Raw genomic sequence first — 22,631 nt, 5'->3', positions numbered from 1 at the left:
ACTGACCACCGGCCGTTTACAGCCCTGTAACTTCTCCCTTCGCCACTAGGTGTGGCAGTGTCTTTCATCAGCTGCCTGTTACACCCGTAGAGACCAGAGACTGAGCTCTGATGGTGCGTGCTGTGCACTACATAAAATGAGTTTAATTGAAAATAGAGAGCCTGTTTTCATGACACTATTAAAAAAAACAATAATATACCTTCCAGATTTGTAGATACCATACTATAATATAGTAATACCATCCAAGCCTAATCTCCTGAGCTTTCTTGTCAAAAATGTTTAATAATTTAATTTATGACAAATATTTGCCAAACTAATGACAGTCCTCTGTGTTTTATTAGCTAGTGTTAGCATGCTAACACAGTAAACTATGATAGTGCACATAGTAAACATTACACCTGCTAAACTTCAACATGCTACCATTGTCACTGCGAGGATGTTGTCATGTTAGCATAGCTGTAGAAACTGTTAAAAACATGGATGTATAAAGAGTGCAGGATACAGCATTGGAGTCGCGTCCCTGTTTATTCCTATGAAAGTTGCTCAGTGGTGCATGAAGCCAAAAACATTCAACAGTTGTGTATAAAATTACAGATGATCAGTGCTGTGCCTGTTATGTAATATGATTTTATTTAGACGGGGACAGTGCACAATAAACATTAACATTATATAAAACGAGGAAAGATGCATTGTGGGTTTTAGCAAAGCTGCTTTTTGTAGTAGTCTTTTTGCCTGTAGTCTCTGGGCATGTAGATGGAAAAAATACATTATGATAGAATTTGGTTAAATGAAGTACAAAACATCAGTTCATAAAATTTTACAAGCACACTAGAGACTTAAGCGGTAAAGTCAGCTACTGCAGGTTTAGGGCTCCGTCAACTTGAATGGGGATAAAATTATTTACTTGTGCGGCTCTTCCCAACTTTCCAAATCTACATTCAGTGTGATAATCAAACCTCGCAGGGACTTGAAACGTGCTTTATCCTCTCATTAACAGCTGACACATCCATTGTCAGTTATTACTGTGGTAGGGCTCAACTTTTTAACATCCCGCTGACACATTTACAGCTGTGTTTGGATAAGTGAGACTAACTGGTGATGATAGTCGAGTAGATGATGATGAGTGACAGCAGTGTTGACAGCAGCCGTTTGGCTCGACTGTGATGGGACGCAGAAGCTGTAGCTGCTCGCTCCATGATCACTGCGAAACAGAGAGGGAGAGAATGTGCTGCGTCAGATGAAACTTCCTGTCACAACAAAGGGGACTTTCAGTCAGACAGCAGCAAAGAAAATAAAAAAGACACCCCAAATTAAAACAGATTTACCAGCAGCTTCACTTCATATATAAGTGGCACTTCTATTGTTATTCATATCGTGTACAACTGAAGCACAGAGGCGCTGCATTTTGACCCATTTCTTTGTTGTTACTCTTTCAGATCAGTGCTGAGCTTTGTAAATTACCTTTTAGGTTTTTGCACCAAATACATGGAACAAGTTAGAAGAGGTACTGAAATTAGGCAGGGATATGTCGGTAGGTCATTTGCAGTGTATGCTAGATAATATGGTTATTGCACAGTGCTCTTTCTTTGGTTAAATCACAGACATGATAGTTTTTATTGCTTTTATTTTCAGCATTTTATTGTTTGTTTTGTGTGTCCTCCACTAACAGCAGATTCGTTTGCTATTGAACATTTGCATCTTTTTTACTGTTTCCATTGCTCTTTATAACTTTTGACAGACATCGCTGCTAGATATTTGTTTTTGTGGAATTAACCATTATTGAGATTACTATCATATGCTCTATATCTTTTTAATACAGTAATGTGAATTCAGGGCATTGCTGTAAAAGAGCTTAATGCTCAGTCAATTTTCCTTTAATAAGCAGTGGTTTGATGATGATGACGATGAAGTAGCAGCAGTACTTCTAATAGGATTAACAGCAGAAGCGATGATCTGTTTTGGAGCTCTGTGGCCACGTGTTTGTGTTGTGACACCGTTCAGAATGAGAGAATTCGATAACATTTTAAAGGGCTGTTTTAAGGCCTCACGTGCAACAATAAAGTTATGTTTTTTCACTTTGAAGTTTAAAAGTTAAAAGTAACACAAAAATAGAATAAATAAATCCTGGAGTTGAAAATGACCGTCCACCATCGTCATGTGTGCTGGAGTGTAGAATTTAATGGGTTTTTTTTATAGCATATGATGCAAACTGTTTAGTTTAGCATTTCTTTTTAGATGGCATGCTTAAGTGATTTTTATTAAATTGAATTTCATAACAATATGAATAAAATTATATTCCTGAGAGAAGCGTTCATCGCACATGTGCTCGGAAATGTAAAAAAAATCTGTTTCTACAGTTCTGGCCATGATAAATGTATTTCAATCCTGCCAGCAGATTGAAAGACATCTGCTGGCGGGTTTTGGGGTTCAGGTGGTATTTCATATAAATATACAATACAACCAGTTGAAGTTATGTCACTTCCCAAAGCCAAAAAAACAAAACACAAGTCCCTCCCTAGTGCTTTGACGTGCCTCCCCTGTTTTACAACACTCCCTCCTCCCTCATAAATAACAAATAGCTCCTAAAGAAGCCCCGTCTGTAATTTTAATTTTGTAAATTGCAGGTTCAACATTAGGGCTGTAGCAGTAGGTAGGAAGTAGGTAGGAAGGTAAACTGCAGTTTAAAAATTGAAGGTTATCATACCATTTACATTGCTTATCAACGTTTTAGAACAACTTGCAGCCGGGCTCCTTTTTTTCTGGACTGCGTGTTGGACTTTTTGCATGTATTTCTCTTAAAAAAAAAATGGTGTCAAGGCTCAGTTATAATAAAGCATGTGTTCAGCCCCCCAAAAAAAAAATAATATCCAAAGTTTACAGTCCTTTAGGGGTCATTACTATTAAAAATAATAACAATATTTGTGTAATATTGTATATCGTTATACAGTAAAACTATGGTAGTTTCTGAGACGGTAACCCCACTGTGAAAATCTCACTCAACCCTAACTCACATATATCAGAGTTAGTGAGTTGTAAAATAAAAATGAGGATTTGATCATAATTAAAAATACTGGACAATAAAAGCACCAGAAAACATTTATAAATGACATTTAGTTGGTGTTTAGTTGGAGTCCGTCACACACAACATGACATCAGTGTGCTGCATTAGGCCGACTCAGGCGTGTCTGAGTGTAATAAATAAGACTGTAAACAATCACTATTATCAAAGTGACACCTGTATGAGGTTATTCTAACCATAATTAGCACTAACAGGTTCACACTGTCTCTGCTGAACAGCACTAGTAGACTGTAGACTGAGATGAGCTGTCTGTTTCAGAGCTGCTATTCTTAGTCCCTGCTGATGTTGTTCTCATTAACTGGCTGGTCGGGAATTCGACACACTGCTGGCTCGTCTGACTCACTGACCGTCTTGTGTCTAAAGCAATCTCTCTCTTCACACCTCTGCAAAGTAAACCTAAATCAATGAAATACTGTCTCTTGAAATAATCCTGCAATGCTGATTGATCTCAGACAATCAAACATTTATAATCGAGGGATATTTTTATGATAGTTGCTGGTATGAGACGTATATCATAGCGTCATAGTTGAACCTTTGAAACCTGGAGGGTCATTACTCTTCTTATGCTGCTTTCAGACGCCTGTCACAAGAGTTGAAACCTTTGAACCGTGTGCATATTGGTGCGATTTCTTTTATAAACATGGGAAGAAAAAAAAACAAATGAACAGGAATGTTCCTCAAATTGCAAAAAATTAGTAGATTTACAGAATTACATTTTAAAATGTAGGGAAACATGTCTAGAGGGAAAAAAGTAAAAAGCTTGGGAAAAACTGTTCTTAAAATTATCAAAATGACAAAAATAAATGAAAAAAGTATATATTTTGTCATCTTTTGGAAAAAAAACAATGTCAGGCCATTTTTTTTCTTTTTTTTAACTTTTTAAAAATTTTTTAAAATTATTTATTTTTTACAATTTTTAGAAAACTTTTACTATTAATTTCTATTTCTTTTTTCTTTTTTTTTTTTTTTACTAATTTCTTGCTATTTTTTGGGGGGATCATTTCTTCTTAAGTTGCTCAATGCCTTCTCATTTAAGCCAATTTGTTCAGGTTTCAAAGAGTTAACTGAGGTCTAAAGTGCATAGCTTTAAGAGAAACCGTCCGGGAGCAACAAATTCTTCTAAATTAAAATGAATATTTTTGATGGGGCACATTGGCTCGGCTTTGACGTGTTGTCAAAGATTGTGCAAACTGATTTTGTGTCTGTCTCTGTCCCCGACTGTCTCTCTCGTAGCCGCAGAACAGGCCACTACACAGTCCAGCAGAACCAGAACGCACATCATGGAGACAGATCTGGATCCTCCACCACCATCAGCAGCACAAAAACCTCCAGCACTGACCCCCCGCCGCTACTCAACCCAAGTGTTGGCGTGTGCCCTAAACCTCAGCCCCCCTCCAGCCCGAAGTCCGGCTCCAGCCCCAAACACAGTCCCAACTCCAGGTCCAGAGCGCGGCCACCGTGTCAGCGCTGCAACTCACAGGTAGGATTTGACGGCCAAACTCACCAGACTCCATTTAAATTCACAATAATTTAAGCGTGTGTAGAGCCTGCATATTTCTACATCTTATTGCGTGAATTTGACGTTTATTTTAACCAAACCAGAGTTGGTGATTGTTTGAACAATGGAAAGAGGAACAAAGCTGTTTTTTCTTAGTTTTATTTTGTTTTTGTCGACTTTGAATGAAGTGTGTTTTACTATGATAAAATTACTGTTTTTTTAAATGGAGTCTGGTGACTTTGGTGACAGCGATTTTGGGGCTTGTTCTTGTTAAACAGGAGGGATTTTAGTCATTCTGTCTTTGTAGGGATCCTTTCCACAATGTTGTCAAACAGTAACAGTACAAATCTGAGCCTGTCAGTGGCAAAAACAAGCAGTATAAATGGATGTAAACTGATGGTGCACAAATGCTCCGAGTGGTTACATTGCAGCCTGTTTTTCTGCTGCAGTCTCACTCCAAAATGGGCTTATTTCAAACACTATTGTCACGTCCATCAGAGAGACAAAAAACATGGGAAAATAGATTCCAGGTTTAAAAAAGGAAAAGTTACCCTTTAATTTTCAGCTGTAGGGTTCTTATTTTTAGGGAAATCTTGAGCCCAAATGAGGTAATTAAGTGTTTCTGCTCTGTGTTTTTCAAAGCTGTTATTAATGAAACCGCATACACTAAACTGTGCACTGTAAATGTTCTGCTGCCTTCAGCCTCTCAATGTTTGGATTTTTGCAAGTTGCACTGCTGCTGTATATCATTTTAAATGACAGAAAAAAATCACAAAATAAAGTTACCATTCAGAGAATACAAAAGTCATTAAAGTCATTACACCTTTAAAAATAACCCAGTTTCATTATTAAACTATTTTATGACTCGTTGTTTGCCTTCCTTAAAAAATCATCCTCATATGTTGGTTATCGGCTGTTAGTGGTGGTTGGATTCACAGGCAACGACCTTTTTTTTACTGTCGCACAAGCTCAGGGTAAGAATGTCTGCTGTAAACGTCTAAATCGTAACTTAAAATTTTACAGGGGGTTTGGTTGGCAGACATTCAGATGTTGTCCCTCATATGTTTGGAATAATTTACAGCTCTGAGGGACGGCTGTACTTTCAGCGTCACAGATGATTGCTCTGAGCTCAACAACATATCGACATAATCCTACAAATTAACTCAAATGAAATGCCTTTTTAGGAAAAGCGGAGGGAGCTGGAGAAACATGCACCAATGTGTGTTTAAATTCCAGGTGTTTTATGGCCACTTTTGAGACTGACTATAAATATTGTGCTGTGATTCAATCTTTTTTTCTGTGCGTCATTTCTGAGAGATTTCCTTTTAATTCAGTACAGGAACAAGATATGAAACCCAAACGGGAACTTGAAACTAAATAGCAAAATCCTCATTTGTATATATGTGTCTTTACATGTCTTGCAGGACTCTTTGGACGAGCTGGAGATGGACGACTATTGGAAGGAGGTGGAGAATATCACTCGCTCTGGAGGAGGAGCAGGGAGGGGAGAAGGTGGTGGAGAAGGGGAAGCGCAGGAGGAGGAGCAGCAGAAAATTCCTGAGGGTAGGATACTCCGTGTCCATGGACAGACCTGCAAGAGACATAAATCTCCTCCTTTTCTTTCATCTGCTGGTGTACAGTTCTTGATTTACAGCAGGGACACGTAACCTGCTTTTATAAAATGACAAGTCTCAGCAGCACCATGCAAGTTTGAGGATTTTAGGATATTTGTAGGATTTTAGGACATTTCTCGGATTTTAGGACATTTTTTTGATTTCAGGACATTTTTAGGATTTTAGGACGTTTCTTGGACTTAAACACAGTAGGTGCTTAGCTAGGACCTCTGTCGGGGGTGCGGGGATCCTCCACTGGCATTTTTGTTTTATAAATAAGCTCTATTTTGATCCTGTTTTATTCCCTCTGGCACCTTATGTAAACTATAAGTACAAAAACAATTCCCAGTGTGAATCACTTTATTTCATCTTGAATTACAAAATGGTTTGGGGGCACCTGGCACCCGATCGGGGGCCAGATTTAAGTATAGGATTTGAATATCTATTCAGTTTCACTGCCATGGACTCATGTTAAGATGCCCAACTTTACAGCAGGAATAAGCATGTTTACAGCTGGTACAGCTTCACCCGCTTGTCCACGTATAGTCACTTTTGGCTCCAAAACAACCAAGGTGGCAACAGCCGAAATGCCAAACTCAAAATGACGGAGGTCATAGTAGCTACATTCATTATTTTATTCAGTTTATGCACTGTGCAGCCAACACTGTGCCAACACTGTGCACACCTGGTCACCTGCAGGGAGCCGATGAGTCACCTGCAGGGCAAAGTCTAAAAAATAACTGGCGGTGTCTCAGCCATCACTAGCATCTCTTTGGTCAAATCAGTCATCGCTACAACTGCAGTGCCACCATATACTGACAATTATGCAGTTAAATATGGAAATAAGATTAAGTGGATGATACTCACAGGAAATATAAAACACGTTACTTGTGTCTCTCATAAATTAAAGAGGAAATACTATTAAATTGTGAAGGAAATGTTTTCATTTTTTAAATTTTTGGTCCTGCTGGAAAAAGATTTGATAAATAATTCCTGACAATGAGTGATACATTTGTGTTGAGGACATCTTACACAACATACAGACAAAAAAAGCATTTTTCCTGAATCAGTTTAGAAAAGTCCCATGTTTGAACCTTGAAAAAGCTAAATTTCCGGTTTTCTTTTAAAACATCAAAACAAGAAGTCAAACAACTAAAAACAAAACAAAAACCCCTCTAACATCTAAAAAAAAGTGGCAAATCTGATATAGTTTGGCTATGAAATGTTGATACAGATTAATTGATGAGATTAAAAGGTAAATCATTCAATTTGATGTTTAAATATATAAATATATTCCTGTGATCACTTGAAAAATTATGAGGAATCCTTAACATTAATCAGTGGATATAAACAGACAGTCTCTTTGTATATGTTGACTATTGAATGCATAATATTTAGTTTTAAAGGTGAATTAAGCAAATTTATAGTATTCGGGGAGATCATATAAAACATCCCTCCTCAGCTCTCAGTCTCAGGCGGGCAGGTGACCCCTGCTCAGGTGAGGCTGTTACGAAACGTAAATACGAGCTGTTTATCAGAATCGCTCTGCCCGCTCAGACTTGTGCAGACACACTCTGCGTCGCCTTGCACACGAGACACGCAGCTCTTGTGTGTGTTTGTCATATTTAGTCCGTTTATGAAAACTATTGTTCTCTAGAGCAAACACACACTTCCTGTGAAGTATTTGTGTCCAGCTCTGTGTGTGGCTCCACCTTTCCCTTTCCTGCACCTGTAGAAATGTGTCTTAAATGGAGATAAAAAGAAACTTCTGTCCTCATTTTAAAATGATTCTCCCTCAGTGTGAGTCACAGCATTGTGATAGGAAAAAAATTAAAGTCCTGTTATCTTCCTCTCATTTTCTCTTTCAGAGGGCGAGCAGGAGGAGGCGTGGCTCACAGAGGCGGGGCTTGCACGGCTGTTTGATGATTCAATAGCAGCCGACCAAGATCAGGTGTTGAATTTTTTCTTATTTTAATACTTAGACCAGGTTGAGTCACAATTTATCAGATTCATATTTGCAGTCCAAATCTCTCAATGAGTGTAAAGTCTACTGTTTAATTCTGCCATGATAGATAGATAGATAGTTAGATGATAGATAGAAAATGGCAATAACAAAAATGGATGATTACTCAGTGAATAGATTCAAACAAGCAACAAGAAATTGCATCTCACGTTTGAAAAGGAGTCGGAGGACGTATAAACGTATTATTTCCTTCCCCTTTTCGGCTAATAAGTTAATAATAATATTAATAATAAATCTGTGAACTTCATCACTAACAAATATACATACACACAGACTCACATACATACACACACATCCAAATACTTACATGCTGTATATACATATACATATATACACAAAACTGTATAGATATATTATATACCTATTCACTGACGCTTGAGTCTGATTGATTGACTGACAGGAAGAAGACAGCGCGGTGTTTCTGTCCACACTGACCAGATCTCAGGCGGCGGCGGTAGAACGACGGGTGACATCGCTACAGCAGACGTTGCTACGACGACGCAACAGGCAGCATGTTCCCGATGTTAGGGATATATTCAGACCTCCTGAAAAGGTTCGGAGACGCACACATACACGACACACATTTACATATTCTTTCATGTCACGTACAATATAAACTAGAAATGACAGAGTTATTACATTTACAGCTGTAAACTGTAAATTGTGTTCCATCATCAAACATTTTTCTGTGTAGCTTTAAATTTAAGACCCTTTTAGGAAATGTGCTTCATTGCTTTCTTGCTGAGACTTAATATCTCAAAGCAGAAAAGACAGAACCCCCCAACAACACAGGAGTGGGTAGATATACGTAATGATATTTATGTTATGGAAAAGATAATTCGGCCAAGTGGGTGAAATATGTAAGACGTTTACGCTCAGATTTTGTAGGAGTATTGGATAAATGACCTTAATATGTTCTTTTATTCTCACTGCTATATTTTTCTTTCAAGTCTCCTCTTGAAATATTATAGAGAACCTTTACATGTACACTTGTCACTCCCAAAGTTTAGAAAGTCTTAACAGTAGGGGACATTTCAGTCTGTCTTGTTTTTTGTTATGAACCATAAACTGCTGTCCAGAAAAGAAGATAAGACGAAATGCAGTAATTGAATTTAAAACCCTCCTGCAGGTCATGTTTCTGTCTTAAGCCCCTCCCACCAGGTGACGCAGGCAAATGCACGTGCTTCATACATTATCCCAGTGTTTGCCATGCATTGACTCATTTCATCATTTTATTGCAGAGCTCTCTCTCTGTTTAGCAGAACACAAGAAAGACAAGACTTAGCTGGCTACTCTACGGTCTGAGTGTTATATTCTTTTAAGAACTGTGTTAATTGAGATGAAAATCTGTCATAGTGAGCAGTGAAATCATGACAGATAACTGACATTAGAAAGAACTTTATACTGTTTCTCCGTCATGATCTTTTCCCTCTTTGATAGCATGAATTTACATCTCACCACAACACAACGGCATTTCCTCTTTTTTTTTTACCACAAAGGAAGTGGTCACAACTTTGCTAAATTTGCATTTGTTGTTACTTCTCCAGTCTGGTATTCAGTAACCAGTTATTAAGTGATTTTAATCCCCCTATTATCGCTGCAAAATCAAGTCGATTCATGTACAATATATGAGAAACATAGATTATTCACTGATTTGGGAAGAAGTGCTACTGCTACTCCGAACTGCTTTAGTCAGCAGAATAAACTGAAAGAGTCTTGCACATTTTCTCACTGAGACACAGTTTGTTGACTAATTAACAGACAAGATAATATGTAACATGAAAAATGCAGTGAGGAGGGGCGCTCTGTGTCAATGTGGTGAACATTAGACTGTCTGCTGTACATTTTCATGTCTCTGTGCTGCAGGATGAGGAGCCGAGTAAACTCAAAGGGGGAAGTGAGAATGGACAAAAAGATGTCACTTCAGTTGGTGCGTGTAACACACTCCTGACAGACTCACACACACACACACACACACATATGAGTATGAGTCACCATGGAGAATTATAAACTGACGCCTAAATAAACTTCTGCATAGCAACTCACACACACATCCTGGAAATAATACAATAGAAAAGATTACAATCTGACACAATTCGAAGTTGTGGAAAAGTCATAGAATTTCCCAATCACATTTTCCAGGCCTGGAAAAGTCATGGAATCGGTAAAAAGCATTGAATGTTTTGGAAAAATCATGTAATTTTGTTGTATGCAATGAAATTCTTACAGTAATCTTCCTTGGATAACCTTCCAGGTAACGTAGCATAGCATAGCATAGCATAGCATAGCAACGCATAGCATAGCAACGCATAGCATAGCATAGCATAATGCAACATTTATTTTCTGTAGCTGTCAATGTAACGTAGCTTTATTTTGCGTGTTGATGTGTGACAGCGTTTTCTTTACCATCACACATTTTTTCATCCTCTCTCCTTTTTTTGTCGCTTTATTCATTTATGCCAGCTAGCTCAATTTATGTTTAACGCTTAGCAAGAAATTAGTAAAAAAAAAGTTAGAGAAAGGTACCTGAAAACTGGTTAAAATAAGAAAATAAAATAGAAATAAAATAATAATAATAATAATAATAAATGACCTTTGAAAAATCCATCAAAATTTCAGTTAATTTGTGACATACTTTCTAATATGCAATTATGATAATTAGAAATATAGATTTCCCCTACCTTTCATTGTTTTTTCCTCAAGACATTTTTCCCCTGTCCATTTGAAAATCATTTTCTAAATCTATTAATTTCTTGCAATTTGTGCAACATTTCTTGCCAAGTTGGTCATTACCTTTTTTTACTCATGCCTTTTAAAGAAGTCACACTAATTTGCTCAGAGTTCAAAGGGTTAAATACTTGTGAAAGGCATCTGGAAGCAGAAGTGATGTCACTGAAGGGTTAAACAGAGTTCAAATCAGATATGTTTAAAAAATGCTTGGCAATTGGAGCGAAAAAAAAAATGGTTTTATTTTTCCTTGAAAAGTCCTGGAAAAGTTTTTAAATTTTCTCCATGGAGGTCTGTGGGAATGCTGAATACAACACAGCAGAATTAACTGATTTATTACAAACCTTTCAATATTGTAGACCACTTTTAATTGCAGATCACTTTTAAATAAGTGGAAAAGTCAGACTATTATTAAACATTTATTTATTCACCTACAGAGAAGTTACAGGTACAGAAAAAGGCTTCAGACTTCTCTTTCTTCCTCCTGCAGCAGTGATTTCAAAACCGTAGCTACAACACATTTAATTGTCTATCTCTGCGTAAGAACCATACTTTACTTACATAAACACATCTGTACTTCATCACTTGTGTGGTCGTGTCTTTGACTTCCTTTTGTGTGTGTGTTTAAACAGAGACAGAGACAGAACTTAACGTTGAAGTGGCGTTTTCAGAGCAGGCGCTCACGTACAGGGACAACCACCAAAAGTTTAAGGTCCCCAACAGCTCTAACTCACCTGACGACAAACTACCAGTGAGTCACATACCTGCACACACACGAGTACACAAACGCTTTGTGCACATTCACTTCCTCAGCAGTGTGTTTTTTCACAGACACCCTGAGTTGAATCTGTAGCTACAGTCAATAAACAGATTTAAACTAAATCGGCATGCAAACATATGCAAGTCCACTTTGAGTTGCTCTCTTATATTTAGCACTCTATACTGCAGGGTTATATTAGAGCTGTATTGATAACTTATTAATGCTTATGGGTCAATGATTACCAGAGATAGGAAAAGCGGAGATATGTCATCAGAAACTTAAAGGAGCAGCTCACCCTAAAATCAAAAACATATATTTTTCCTCTTACCTGCAGTTTTATTTATCAGTCTAGATTGTTTTGGTGTGAGTTGCAGAGTGATGGAGATATCGGTCGTGGAGATGTCTGCTTTCTGTCCTGTATAATAAAATTAGATGGCTACATACATACGTTTGAAAAACTCAAGAGCAATGTGTTGTTCCAGAAATCATGACCCGCTCTCAGGATAATCGCCAAATAAGGAGAGGAAACGAGGATTGGTTCCAAATTGAAATTGAAATTGGACGCCTCCGAGCTTATCAATTCCTTATATCAATGCCAGCATGTTTTTTCTAACAGTTGCAAAACCATAACTTCAAACTTCAAGTGTCTCCGCTGTTTAAAACTTGCAACAAAAAGGTCCAACGCATGGCTTCATTTTGTGAATATTGTTGACCACCACAGTGCTGCTTGTAATGTCTGTAAAATTATCATTTAAAGTACCAGTGAAAACACCAGAAGTAGGCTAAAACATCTATCTTTGCAACAGGAACCTTAATTCTCAGAAAGACATGTATTTGTCACACTGCTCACCAATGCCAGTGCTTCCCGACCAAGCAGCTTTTCCGTTCCCGAGGGTAAATATCCCATAATAGTGTAAGTGCCATGCAGGCAGTCTTAGCAGGTTTTTCTTTGACTAAGAAAACAGTAAAATAAATAAGCTTTTGCACACCTGAGTCACATGCGTACCTCTTTTCTACTCTATTTCTACAATAAATTCAGACTAAGAGATAATCCACAGTTGCATTGACACTAAAAATCTGTGTGGGTCTACTTTTTCTCCACCCATAAATTTGGTCAAGAATCAAGAAGTGAATAGATTAAGAATCGGACCGCTAAGCAGAATCTATAATGGCATTGGTGTCAATAAAATCAATCCCAATCCCTAACCACCGCACAGAAGGAAGCGTGCATCTACTCATGGACGAGAGGATATTTTAGGGTTTGTCCCGTTTATAAGGATATTTCAAGGATTTTATGATGTTTCTAAGATTTTAGGATGTTTCGAGGATTTCAGAGCATTTCTAGAATTTTAGGACGTTTTGAGGATTTTGGGACATCAGGTCTTATCTCGGACCTCTGTCCAAGGGTGCGGGTGATCTTCCACTGGCACTTCTTTTGATAAACAAGCTTTATTTTGATGCTGTTTTAGGCTCACTGGCACCTGATGTACACTAAAAGTACAAAAACAATTCCCAGTGTGAATCACTTTATTTTTATTCTGAATTAGAAAATGATTCGGGTGAATCCTGTCAGGGGCCACATTTGGGCTGCGGGCCGTGAAGTTGAGTATTACTGCAGTCTGGCGTACAGGTTGTATGAGTAGTTTGAATGCTGGTCTTTAGTGCCATCTGCTGGTTGAAGCTGGGACGTGCTACGATAATAATCCCCTCTCATAAAGTTAAAGACAATTCAGGATGACACAGCTCACATTCAGCATTCAATGTTAACGTCAGAAAATAATTTGGCAGAGTGTTTACTTTTAATATTTTGTCCCACAGTCACTGACGCCACTCTGTCTCCTGTCTTTTTGTTTATCCTCCCCAGAACTTCAAGCTGCTCCGAGATAAAACAGGTCAGACCAGAATAGGAGATCTGTCTCCTCTGGATATGAAAAAGGTACATGTCAATTTTTGTTTTATGACTTATGGTGTCAGGGTGCTGTAATGATGGAAATTTCCCCAATAAGAGATTCGAGTTGTTCCTGACACCAGTTAATATTTAATAGTATTGACTTATATGCAGTCTGTTTTTAATGATCTGTCAGGTGCGTAGACTGGTGCTTGTGGAGTCGACCGCTCTGTTTGACACTGCTGGGATAGACCTGAAGGCACACAAAGCTGTCAAAGTCAAAACTAAAGGTACACAAACACACAATCACACACACTCACTATATTAAGACAGACTTGCAGCTGTCCAGAGGAAAGAAAAAATCAAAATGAGATCTCTTCTTTGTCCGGCCCATTCCTCCTAGGCATAACTGTGCTCAGTTTAACATCATTATGAGATGTACTGATTAAATTCAACTTCTGAGAAATAGCCTCAGCCTGATCCTATTTTAAGATCCTAGAATTACCCTTTTTCTCTGTCACTTAAATAATCTTTATTTGTCTAACATAATACGCTCCCGAGATAACAATAAATATCCAAAAGAAAACTTGAACAAGTCACAACTCTGTGTATTTTATCTGTACACAGAGTTCGGAAACCTCTGAGGAGATTGATTTTTTCTTTTGCTCCTTATTTCTCCTAAGGAGGGGTTTAAGAAAAACAGATCAGAATTTAGTAAATTTAAACTAAGAAGCTGATTTATTTCTTAGAGACAGAGGAAAGACTATCATGAGCAACATTTTCCTCTGGATAGAATAACCCTGAAACAGACTTTCACCTCACACACTAAAATGGCACAAACAGACGTGCAGAGAGACACAAACTAAGACATAAAAACAACAAACAAACAACAAAAAAAGAGCATTTACCTGCACACAAACTGGTAAATGTGTAAACACTGACTCACACAGAATCATTAGAATTAGCTCAAAAATAGCTCCAAGTTAACATGTGTAGTTACTGTATGATGATATTTCAGTTTCACTAAATATTTGTGTGTCTTTGTGTCTTTGTGTCTGTGTGTGTGCAGAAAGTGGACTATTTGGTGTTCCTCTGGCCACTTTATTGGAGCAGGACCAGAAGCGGGCTTCTGGGACCAAAGTACCATTCATACTGCAGAGGGTGAGTGCCAGCCAGTCACACTGTCCGTCTGAGACGTGCATGATTCAACAGTACAGCCATAATGAGAGGAAATATTACTGTAGTGTGTGATCAGTCAACACACAGTGCAGCCCAAATCCAAAGTAGAAAGTATATAAAGTTATGTAAATGTGTATTTGTGACCAAAGTGCTTGGTGCAATAATAATAAAATATTTATATCATTTGAATGTAGAAAAATATACCAATACATAAAACAATATATAAAACAGTGCAATACACACCTTTAGACCTACATAAACAACACAAAACAAAGTGCAGCTAGAGAATACATTTAAAAAAAAGAAAAGAAAAACAAAACAAACCACAAAATAAAATAAAATTGAAGAAAGATTGCATTGTTAAGGTGCAAAAGGTCTCCCAACATATAGTAGAAATGGCTGCCAGATTTCCTATAACCTCTCAAATGCTTGTATATATTTATTTTTTGTGATCCAATTTTTATTTAGTTTCTTTGCAGAGTATGATAATAAATTATATATACATATATATATATACATAGATATACATACATATGCGCAATGTCACTTGTCATTTGTTATAGGTATATGTGACCATTTTGAGCCCAATTTCTCTTTATGATTTAGGGACTGACTTTTCATTTTCTACTTGTGATGTTTTAGCTTTGTTTCTCTCTCTTATTCTTAGCTCATTAGTCATATTGAGGAGGAGGGATTAGACACGGAGGGGCTGCTACGGATCCCTGGAGCGGCCACAAGAGTTAAGGTGTGTGAAAGCATTTGACTGCCACCTTTGCAGACACATTGTAAAATATTTAAATTGTTTTGTTTGTAGCATAAACAGAGTCAAGAACGGCTGTTAAAGTTTAGTAGTAGTGAAACAAACTTCCTTTTGTGTGTGTCCGTCCCAAATCCAGTCACTGTGCCAGGAGCTCGAGTCCTCCTTCTATGACGGAGTGTTCCCATGGCAACAGCTGAAGCAGCACGATGCTGCGAGCCTTTTGAAGCTGTTCATCAGGGAGTTACCGCATCCACTGCTGACTGTGGAGTACCTCAACGCTTTTATTGCAGTCAACAGTATGTACAGCATCTGTTCATGAAATATTCTGCTTCATCACGACAGACTTTTTTTTGCATTTAGCATTTCTGTGTGTGTGTTTGTTTTTTAGAGCTCCCTACAAAGAAGCAGCAGTTGCAGGCTTTGAACCTGCTGGTCCTTTTGTTACCGGAGCCCAACCGGGATACTCTGAAGGTAAATGCACGCTCAGTTTGAAATGTGCTGCATGTTTGGCTTCAGTAATGGGCTGTTTGTTATTTGTAAGAGGGGAATGTGTGGTGCAAAAAGGGGGAGGCATGTCATATATTTTTTTAAGGACTGGGGAAAGTCTTTTTTTTTTTTAATTGGCTTAGGGGAGGGGCATACAACTCTAAATGTTTGCACTTTGTATTTATTTTACCATCAGTTTTTAACGAAAACATTTCCTCCAAACCTGCCAAAATTATGCCACACTGTGAAATAAACTAATTCTTTTCACCTGCCTTAAAGTTTTAAGTTGCCTTTATTTGCCCACGCACTCAGTTTCACTTTAGATTATATTTCAACTACAACTTTTTACTTTCAAACATCAATGGGTTCGTTTTTAAAAATGGGTTCAAGGCTCAAGGAAGCATGGTTGTAGCTCCAGGCAAGGTTAAAAAATTTAATTAATAAAGTCACAACTCAGCCACCAAGTAAAGAACAGTCCCCAAATAAGAAACCTTTGACTACTTCTATTATAAATGTTACTTTTTTTTTTTTTTGCTCGCTCAGGCACTGGTGGAGTTTTTCCAGCGTGTGATCGACCACCAGGCCAAAAATAAAATGACCCTCAACAATGTCTCTGTCGTCATGGCGCCCAACATTTTCATGTTCAAAGGCTTCCGCTCCAAGGTTACTGAACAACAGGAGTTCTCCATGGCAACCAGCACAGCCAACATCGTCCGACTGCTGATTCGATACCAAAATCTTCTCTGGACAGTAAGAATAAAAAAACAGCCCTCTGGTTTTACTGTGTATATATATATATATATATATATATATATATATATATATATATATATATATATATATATCTCTGTCTATATATATATATATATATATATATATATATATATATATATATACATCTATACTGCCATTGAAATCACCACTCTAACCCTTTGAAACCTGAACTAATTAGTTTGATTTCCTGCAAAAACACAGAGAGAAGACGATGAGCAACTTAACAAGACATGGCCCAAAAATTAGCAAGAAATTAGTAAACAATTACAAGAAAATTACCTGAAAATGGGCTAAAAAAGAAGAAAAGACAAAAAAAGATAAAAATAAATAAATAAATAAAATACAAGAAATAACCCAAAAAAGTTGCTGAAAAAAAATATTTTTTTCTGTAACATAATTATTATAAATATATGATATATATAAATATATTATTATAACAATTAGGAATATAGTATTTGTGAAATTTTTCCTATTTTTTATTTTTAAATGTCCCCCTTTAAAACTAAAACAATTTTCTGGTCTTTTTCTTGTCACCCTTTACTAATTTCTTGCAATTTTTGGGAAAATTCTTGCCACGTCACTCACTGCCTTTTCACCCACGTTTTAGAAAGAAATCAAACCAATTTGTATCTGTGTCAACAGTGGTATATTTCAAATAAATGGAGAACAATATTTTTCAATACATCCTGATTTTCCCTTTAAATATGGAAGATCGTACAGTGTGCACAAAGGTTATCAAACCTCTTTTTGTGTGTGTGTGTGTGTGTGTGTGTGTGTGTGTGTGTGTGTGTGTGTACAGATCCCCAAGTTCATTATGACTCAGGTCAGACAACAAAACATGGAAAGTCATCGGAAACAAAACAAAGAGCGAGCTGTAAGGAAGCTGCTGAAGAAGATTACCACCGACAAACCATCTGATAAAGCTGTTCCTGAGGTACGAGTTTAATTACTGTGGCTCTGTCAGTGTCTTTTTTGAGAAATCATTCTTTTTAATCCTACTTAGAATAGGAAACCGGTAACAATTTAAGTAACATATTCATTGACATGTGCAAAAATAAGGATAACAGGAAACTTGTTTTAACATGATACTCAAGTATTCAGTCCACCAAGAAACACTCCACAAAAAAAAAAGTTAAATTATTAAAGTGGGAGAAAGAATCTGAACAAGGGATTTCAGAGGAAAATTGGTTAAATATGTTTTATTATGTTTTTGTCAAATGAATATGTTTCTCTTAAAAAATATATTTTAAAAAACTACAAAGAAAAATTCTATTGAGAAACTGTTATTTAAGAATCAACAGTTGATTTTATATTATTCTAACAAGGTTTGAACAATTAATGAAAATTTTATTGAAATCATTATACAGCCAACTGCAGTTTTCAATTCACAGAAAGCGATACTTTGTTAAGGCAAAATGTGTGTCAAAATACCATTTTAATTTAATTATTGTCATGCCACAGGGATGTCCTGACTTACACATCATATTTTGCAGACTTAAACATAAACTTAAACATATTTGTTTGGTACAGATCAATACAAAAGAGTCACAACAAAAATTTCACAACATCTCTAAAATAGTAAGACACATTAAAAACCTAATTAGTCACTATTTGATACCAACCAATCATCCTTGGATTGTCATAGGAAGCACTACTTTTATATACAGTCTGTGAAAAACAGCGGCATCTAGTGGTGATGTATAGAAATGTTTTTTATATGTGTGTTGTTTTTTTTTCTGTGGTGCAACATGTGGGCATCAGGAGCAAAATACAGGACAGTCAGTACTCAGTCATAAGATACTTACCCTTCATCACACTCGTGTGAATGTTTTTCCCTCGTCAGTATATTGCTTTTAGATTTATTAAAGCAAATGAGTATGGATCCCGTTATTGTGACAAGTTAAAAAAAACAACTTTTGTTTTATAAGTTTTGTGGAGCTCTCAAAATCCTTTTTGGCAGGGTACATGTAGTATTAATTTCATGCATTTGGGTGAATTTCTTTTTATTTCAGCAATTTGTGCCTTTTCTGAATCTTAATTAATGGTACTTCCTACTTCAACTTTACATAGTTGTCTTATCTTTCTGTTTTATGCCAGATTTCTTTTATTTTCCTATTGTTTATTTTTTATTTGTGTTATTTTTTAGATTTTTTCATGTATTGATTGTGTAAGAGAGATGAAAGGGAAGAGAGAGGGGAGCAAAGGGCCCTGTGCGGATTCATTAAAGCATTTCTTGTATCAAAATAAGATGGAATCTGCCCAAATTACTTCAGTGATGAAGATTAATCTGATGGTCACCTGTGGGGATTTTTGCATTTTCCAGATTCCACTAGTTGGCACTTTCTATAGGCTTTTTTGCTCCATGTCTCTAAATAAATAAACAATCAAGGTCCTTTGGCAAAGACGCAACAATGCTGTTATTCTGCAAGAAGGCCAAGATACTGGAGTGAAGCAGCATATTGTATTACAGAGTTTAAAGAGTGCTTCACCCTGCAGACTCTGCTAAGTGCTTTGAGCTCAAACAGTGTTTGAAGTTCATTAAACAGAAGAGCAGGAATTTATCCAAGTCCACATTCTTGTTCTCTGAAGTCGCCGTCTGTCACTCTCTCATGTGAGTGTTTGTGTGTGTTGAGGACAGTGTTTCGTTGTAAAGTGTTTACAGCCAGTGCTGTGCTTGTATGTTTCTCTGTAGGAGAGCTCGCAGGGATTTATTCGAGTTCAAGCACCACAGTTCAGTAAAGTGTCCATGGCTGTTCAGCTGACTGAAGAGCTGCAGGCTGCTGACGTGTTAACACGCTTCCTCAGCCAGGACAGGTACACGTACAGTGCTTGTACAAATACAAACGCAGTATTTGTCTTGGCCAACTCTTCCTCTTATTTTTTTCTCTCTCTTTCTCCTCCTAGTTCGGTGGCGGTGAAACGAGATGAGCTGTGTCTCTATGAGATCGGTGGAAACATCAGTAAGTCCCGCTGCAGCTCAAATCTGATAAATTACAATGTTCAGAAATATGTAGCCTCTGCTGAAGACCTCGCTGCGTAGCCAACAGGCGGAACGGTGAAAAAATGTACTTCCTGCTGAAGGTTTAAAGGCCATAGATGAGTGCAGTAATCCATCACAGTTATAATAACTACATTATGTTTTTTTCTCTTTTATCCGTTCTCCTCAGAGGAGAGATGTCTAGATGGAGAAACGTATATGAAAGACCTCTTCCAGCTGAACCCGACAGCAGAATGGGTCATCAAAGCTGTGCAGCGATAAACTCAATAGCATTGCACTGAGCTGGATAATCCAAATTTTCACAACTGTGTCCTACTGAGAGGAGACGTCTCCTGGTTCTCTGTGGTTTCTGCTGGTTTTGGATGTACACAGAGTACATTGTCGCTTGTCAATTTTTGAACACATGACTTCACACATCAAGGTTCCTCTGACAACTGCCAATAAATGCAAGTAGTCCAATGGCAGTTTTAAAGGAAAAGTTATCCCCAAATCAGTAATACATATTTTTCTTCTTAGTGAATACACTCAGCAACTCACTCCAAATAAATCTAGACTGATAAATCGGGCTGCAGGGAAGAGGAAAAATGTGTGTTTGATTTTGGGGGTGAATTGTCCCTTTAAAATCTATGAGACCCTTTTGGTGCAATCTGATTTTTCAAGCACCCTGCCTTATGCTACATGTTGTAATTTTGTGCCTCAGGTACCACCAGCCTATCAGACAGTGTGCAGGCGAAAGAAAACCACTTGTTTTTAGACGTTCATCTCTGTAGCCCTGACACACCACTTTTCTTTGCTGTAGTGAAAATCCACCATTTCTCCCAGTTTGACACAGCACTTGAGTCACAACGTTGTGATTCCTAATATTATGGGATACTGTAAGTATTAACAGTTGTATACTGTGATTTATTGCCACTAATCACTTTGATGTGTCTGCAGGAATGAACTGAAATGATATAGTTTGGGAAAATTTTATCAAAACTCTATTGAATCATGAATCACTTGCATAAAATAATGCATCTAGTTCCTGTATAACTAATTCTGAGAGCATTGGCTTTTTTTTATTTATATTTTTATTAAAAGCCCTTAAAGTCACGGTCACAATATTAAATGTGAATATATCAAAGCACTTCACTGTAACCAGAAGAGGATGAACATTGAAGTGAAAGAGCGTACATTGAGGCATGGATAGGGGCTTCATAGAGAGGTGATGACGTACTGCTGTACTGTAAGTAATTAAAAAGGGAGGGGCCACTTATACCTCAACAGTGACCCCAAAACCTGTCATAAAAATGCCGTCACTGATGGCTAATCAGGACACGCAATGATGACATCACTGTTTTCATGGTACACTAATATTTCTGTACATTCGAACTTTTTAAACCTTTGATGTTTGAGTGTGTTTACTTGTGATCCATCTTCCATCATCTTCATTTAATAGTGTACAAATGTGAACAAACAGTTTTTTTATATATAATTATATATATATATTTAGTTGCCTGTGTGTTAGCTTGCATGAAATTCATCAATTGCCTTAAGTTTTGTACCAAAGAATCGTTACGTCAAGATACGTCAGACACTAAATAATTTTAAAGTAATAAATTGCTGACTGTATAAATGGCCTTCAATGATACACTCTCATATTATTGGTTTCAGAAGTTTCTGGACCTTTTTGGCTTTTGGTGTTGTTGTTTTTGGCTGCATGCTCTTCACAGTCTGGATATCAGTTGATATATTACACTGGCAAAACTTTATTAATCCAGGAATAGAAAAGCTCCATTTTATCTTCTTGGCATATAGTTGTGCTTCTCTTGGCTTCCAACAGAGTCTGTGTGGTTTCTCACAGTTTCGACAGCCGGTGGAGGATCATATCTGCACCACAGAGTCAAACGGCACGGATATTTCTCTTGTAGAAAGCTGTGGAGTACAAATAATGTGTCACTGTTTGAAATTTTCTTTTAACTGAGTCACTCCCTGCCTTGTATTGTCATGTGTACTGTGAATGTTTTATTTTTTTTTCCAAATAATGTCTTATTAACTGCCTCTAAAATGACCACTAAAGCAGCCTGTAAATAAACATGCAGCCATAAATTACCTGCTGGTGCAAGTGCTTATGTGTGCAGAGAACCTAAAAGGGTCCGTGTACGTGGAAAAAAATTCGTTTTATGACTTCAAATTTGGCACAAACGTTTACTTTGACTTAAGGGTTGGTAGAATTTGGAGGTCATCATAGGTCAAAGGTTAAGATCAATGTGACCTTGCATCTGTCTCATTCTCGTGAATGCAATATCTCAAGAAGCTCTTGAGGGAGTTTCCTCAAATTTGGCACAAACGTCCACTTGGACTCAAGAATGAGGTGGTTAGAATCGGGTGGTCAAAGGTCAAGGTCATTGTGACCTCACAATATGTTATTGGCCATAACTCCTACGAATAAATCCTATGCCTATAATGACACATTTTCTCACAAACTTTAATGTCTAATGGGATAAAATGGTGAAGTAATGACATTTTCTATCCAAAAGGACTTATTTTTGACCTTTTCAAAAGGTCAAAGGTAAATTGCACTGTGACATTGCTACAAAAACACCTCTTGTCATTGTTCAGCGTCATATCTCAGGAACAGAAGGGGAGACATTTGGTCAGATATTGAATTGGTGACTAATCTTGGATGTAAAATGTAAGTGCAACTTGATTGGTTTGCAGAGGCATACGACCCCAAGGTGGCAATTATAGTTTTTAATTTTGCTCCTGTCTGTGTGTCTTATGAATATTATCCGCTGGTTAATGTGCAGACCTTCTTAAAGTAACTCTGCTCTCTCCATCAGGGAGCTGACAGCCCAGACAAGGTC

General features: G+C 37.3%; 1 protein-coding gene across 2 annotated transcripts in view; it reads left to right on the top strand.

The window, feature by feature from the left end:
* The window catches only part of arhgap18 (Rho GTPase activating protein 18), a 32,202-nt gene extending 10,326 nt beyond the window's left edge, over positions 1–21,876 (top strand). For both annotated transcript variants that reach the window (XM_042503888.2, XM_042503887.2), the window contains exons 2-18: positions 4,313–4,559; positions 6,002–6,140; positions 8,059–8,141; positions 8,614–8,766; positions 10,080–10,143; positions 11,573–11,691; positions 13,565–13,636; positions 13,785–13,878; positions 14,658–14,749; positions 15,435–15,512; positions 15,664–15,823; positions 15,916–15,998; positions 16,557–16,763; positions 17,587–17,721; positions 19,480–19,601; positions 19,692–19,747; positions 19,955–21,876. In XM_042503888.2, the coding sequence (XP_042359822.2) occupies positions 4,313–4,559; positions 6,002–6,140; positions 8,059–8,141; positions 8,614–8,766; positions 10,080–10,143; positions 11,573–11,691; positions 13,565–13,636; positions 13,785–13,878; positions 14,658–14,749; positions 15,435–15,512; positions 15,664–15,823; positions 15,916–15,998; positions 16,557–16,763; positions 17,587–17,721; positions 19,480–19,601; positions 19,692–19,747; positions 19,955–20,046 (1,996 nt within the window). In that variant the 3' untranslated portion in view covers positions 20,047–21,876. The remainder of the gene's footprint in view (positions 1–4,312; positions 4,560–6,001; positions 6,141–8,058; positions 8,142–8,613; positions 8,767–10,079; positions 10,144–11,572; positions 11,692–13,564; positions 13,637–13,784; positions 13,879–14,657; positions 14,750–15,434; positions 15,513–15,663; positions 15,824–15,915; positions 15,999–16,556; positions 16,764–17,586; positions 17,722–19,479; positions 19,602–19,691; positions 19,748–19,954) is intronic.
* Positions 21,877–22,631: the final 755 nt, after the last annotated feature.

Source organism: Plectropomus leopardus, chromosome 16 (genome assembly GCF_026936395.1).
Source record: "Plectropomus leopardus strain MGB_pleo_1.0 chromosome 16, ASM2693639v1, whole genome shotgun sequence".
Classification (NCBI taxonomy): domain Eukaryota; kingdom Metazoa; phylum Chordata; class Actinopteri; order Perciformes; family Serranidae; genus Plectropomus; species Plectropomus leopardus.
The sequence above is the reverse complement of the archived record's forward strand: the minus strand, read 5'-3'. Positions and strand labels throughout refer to the sequence as shown.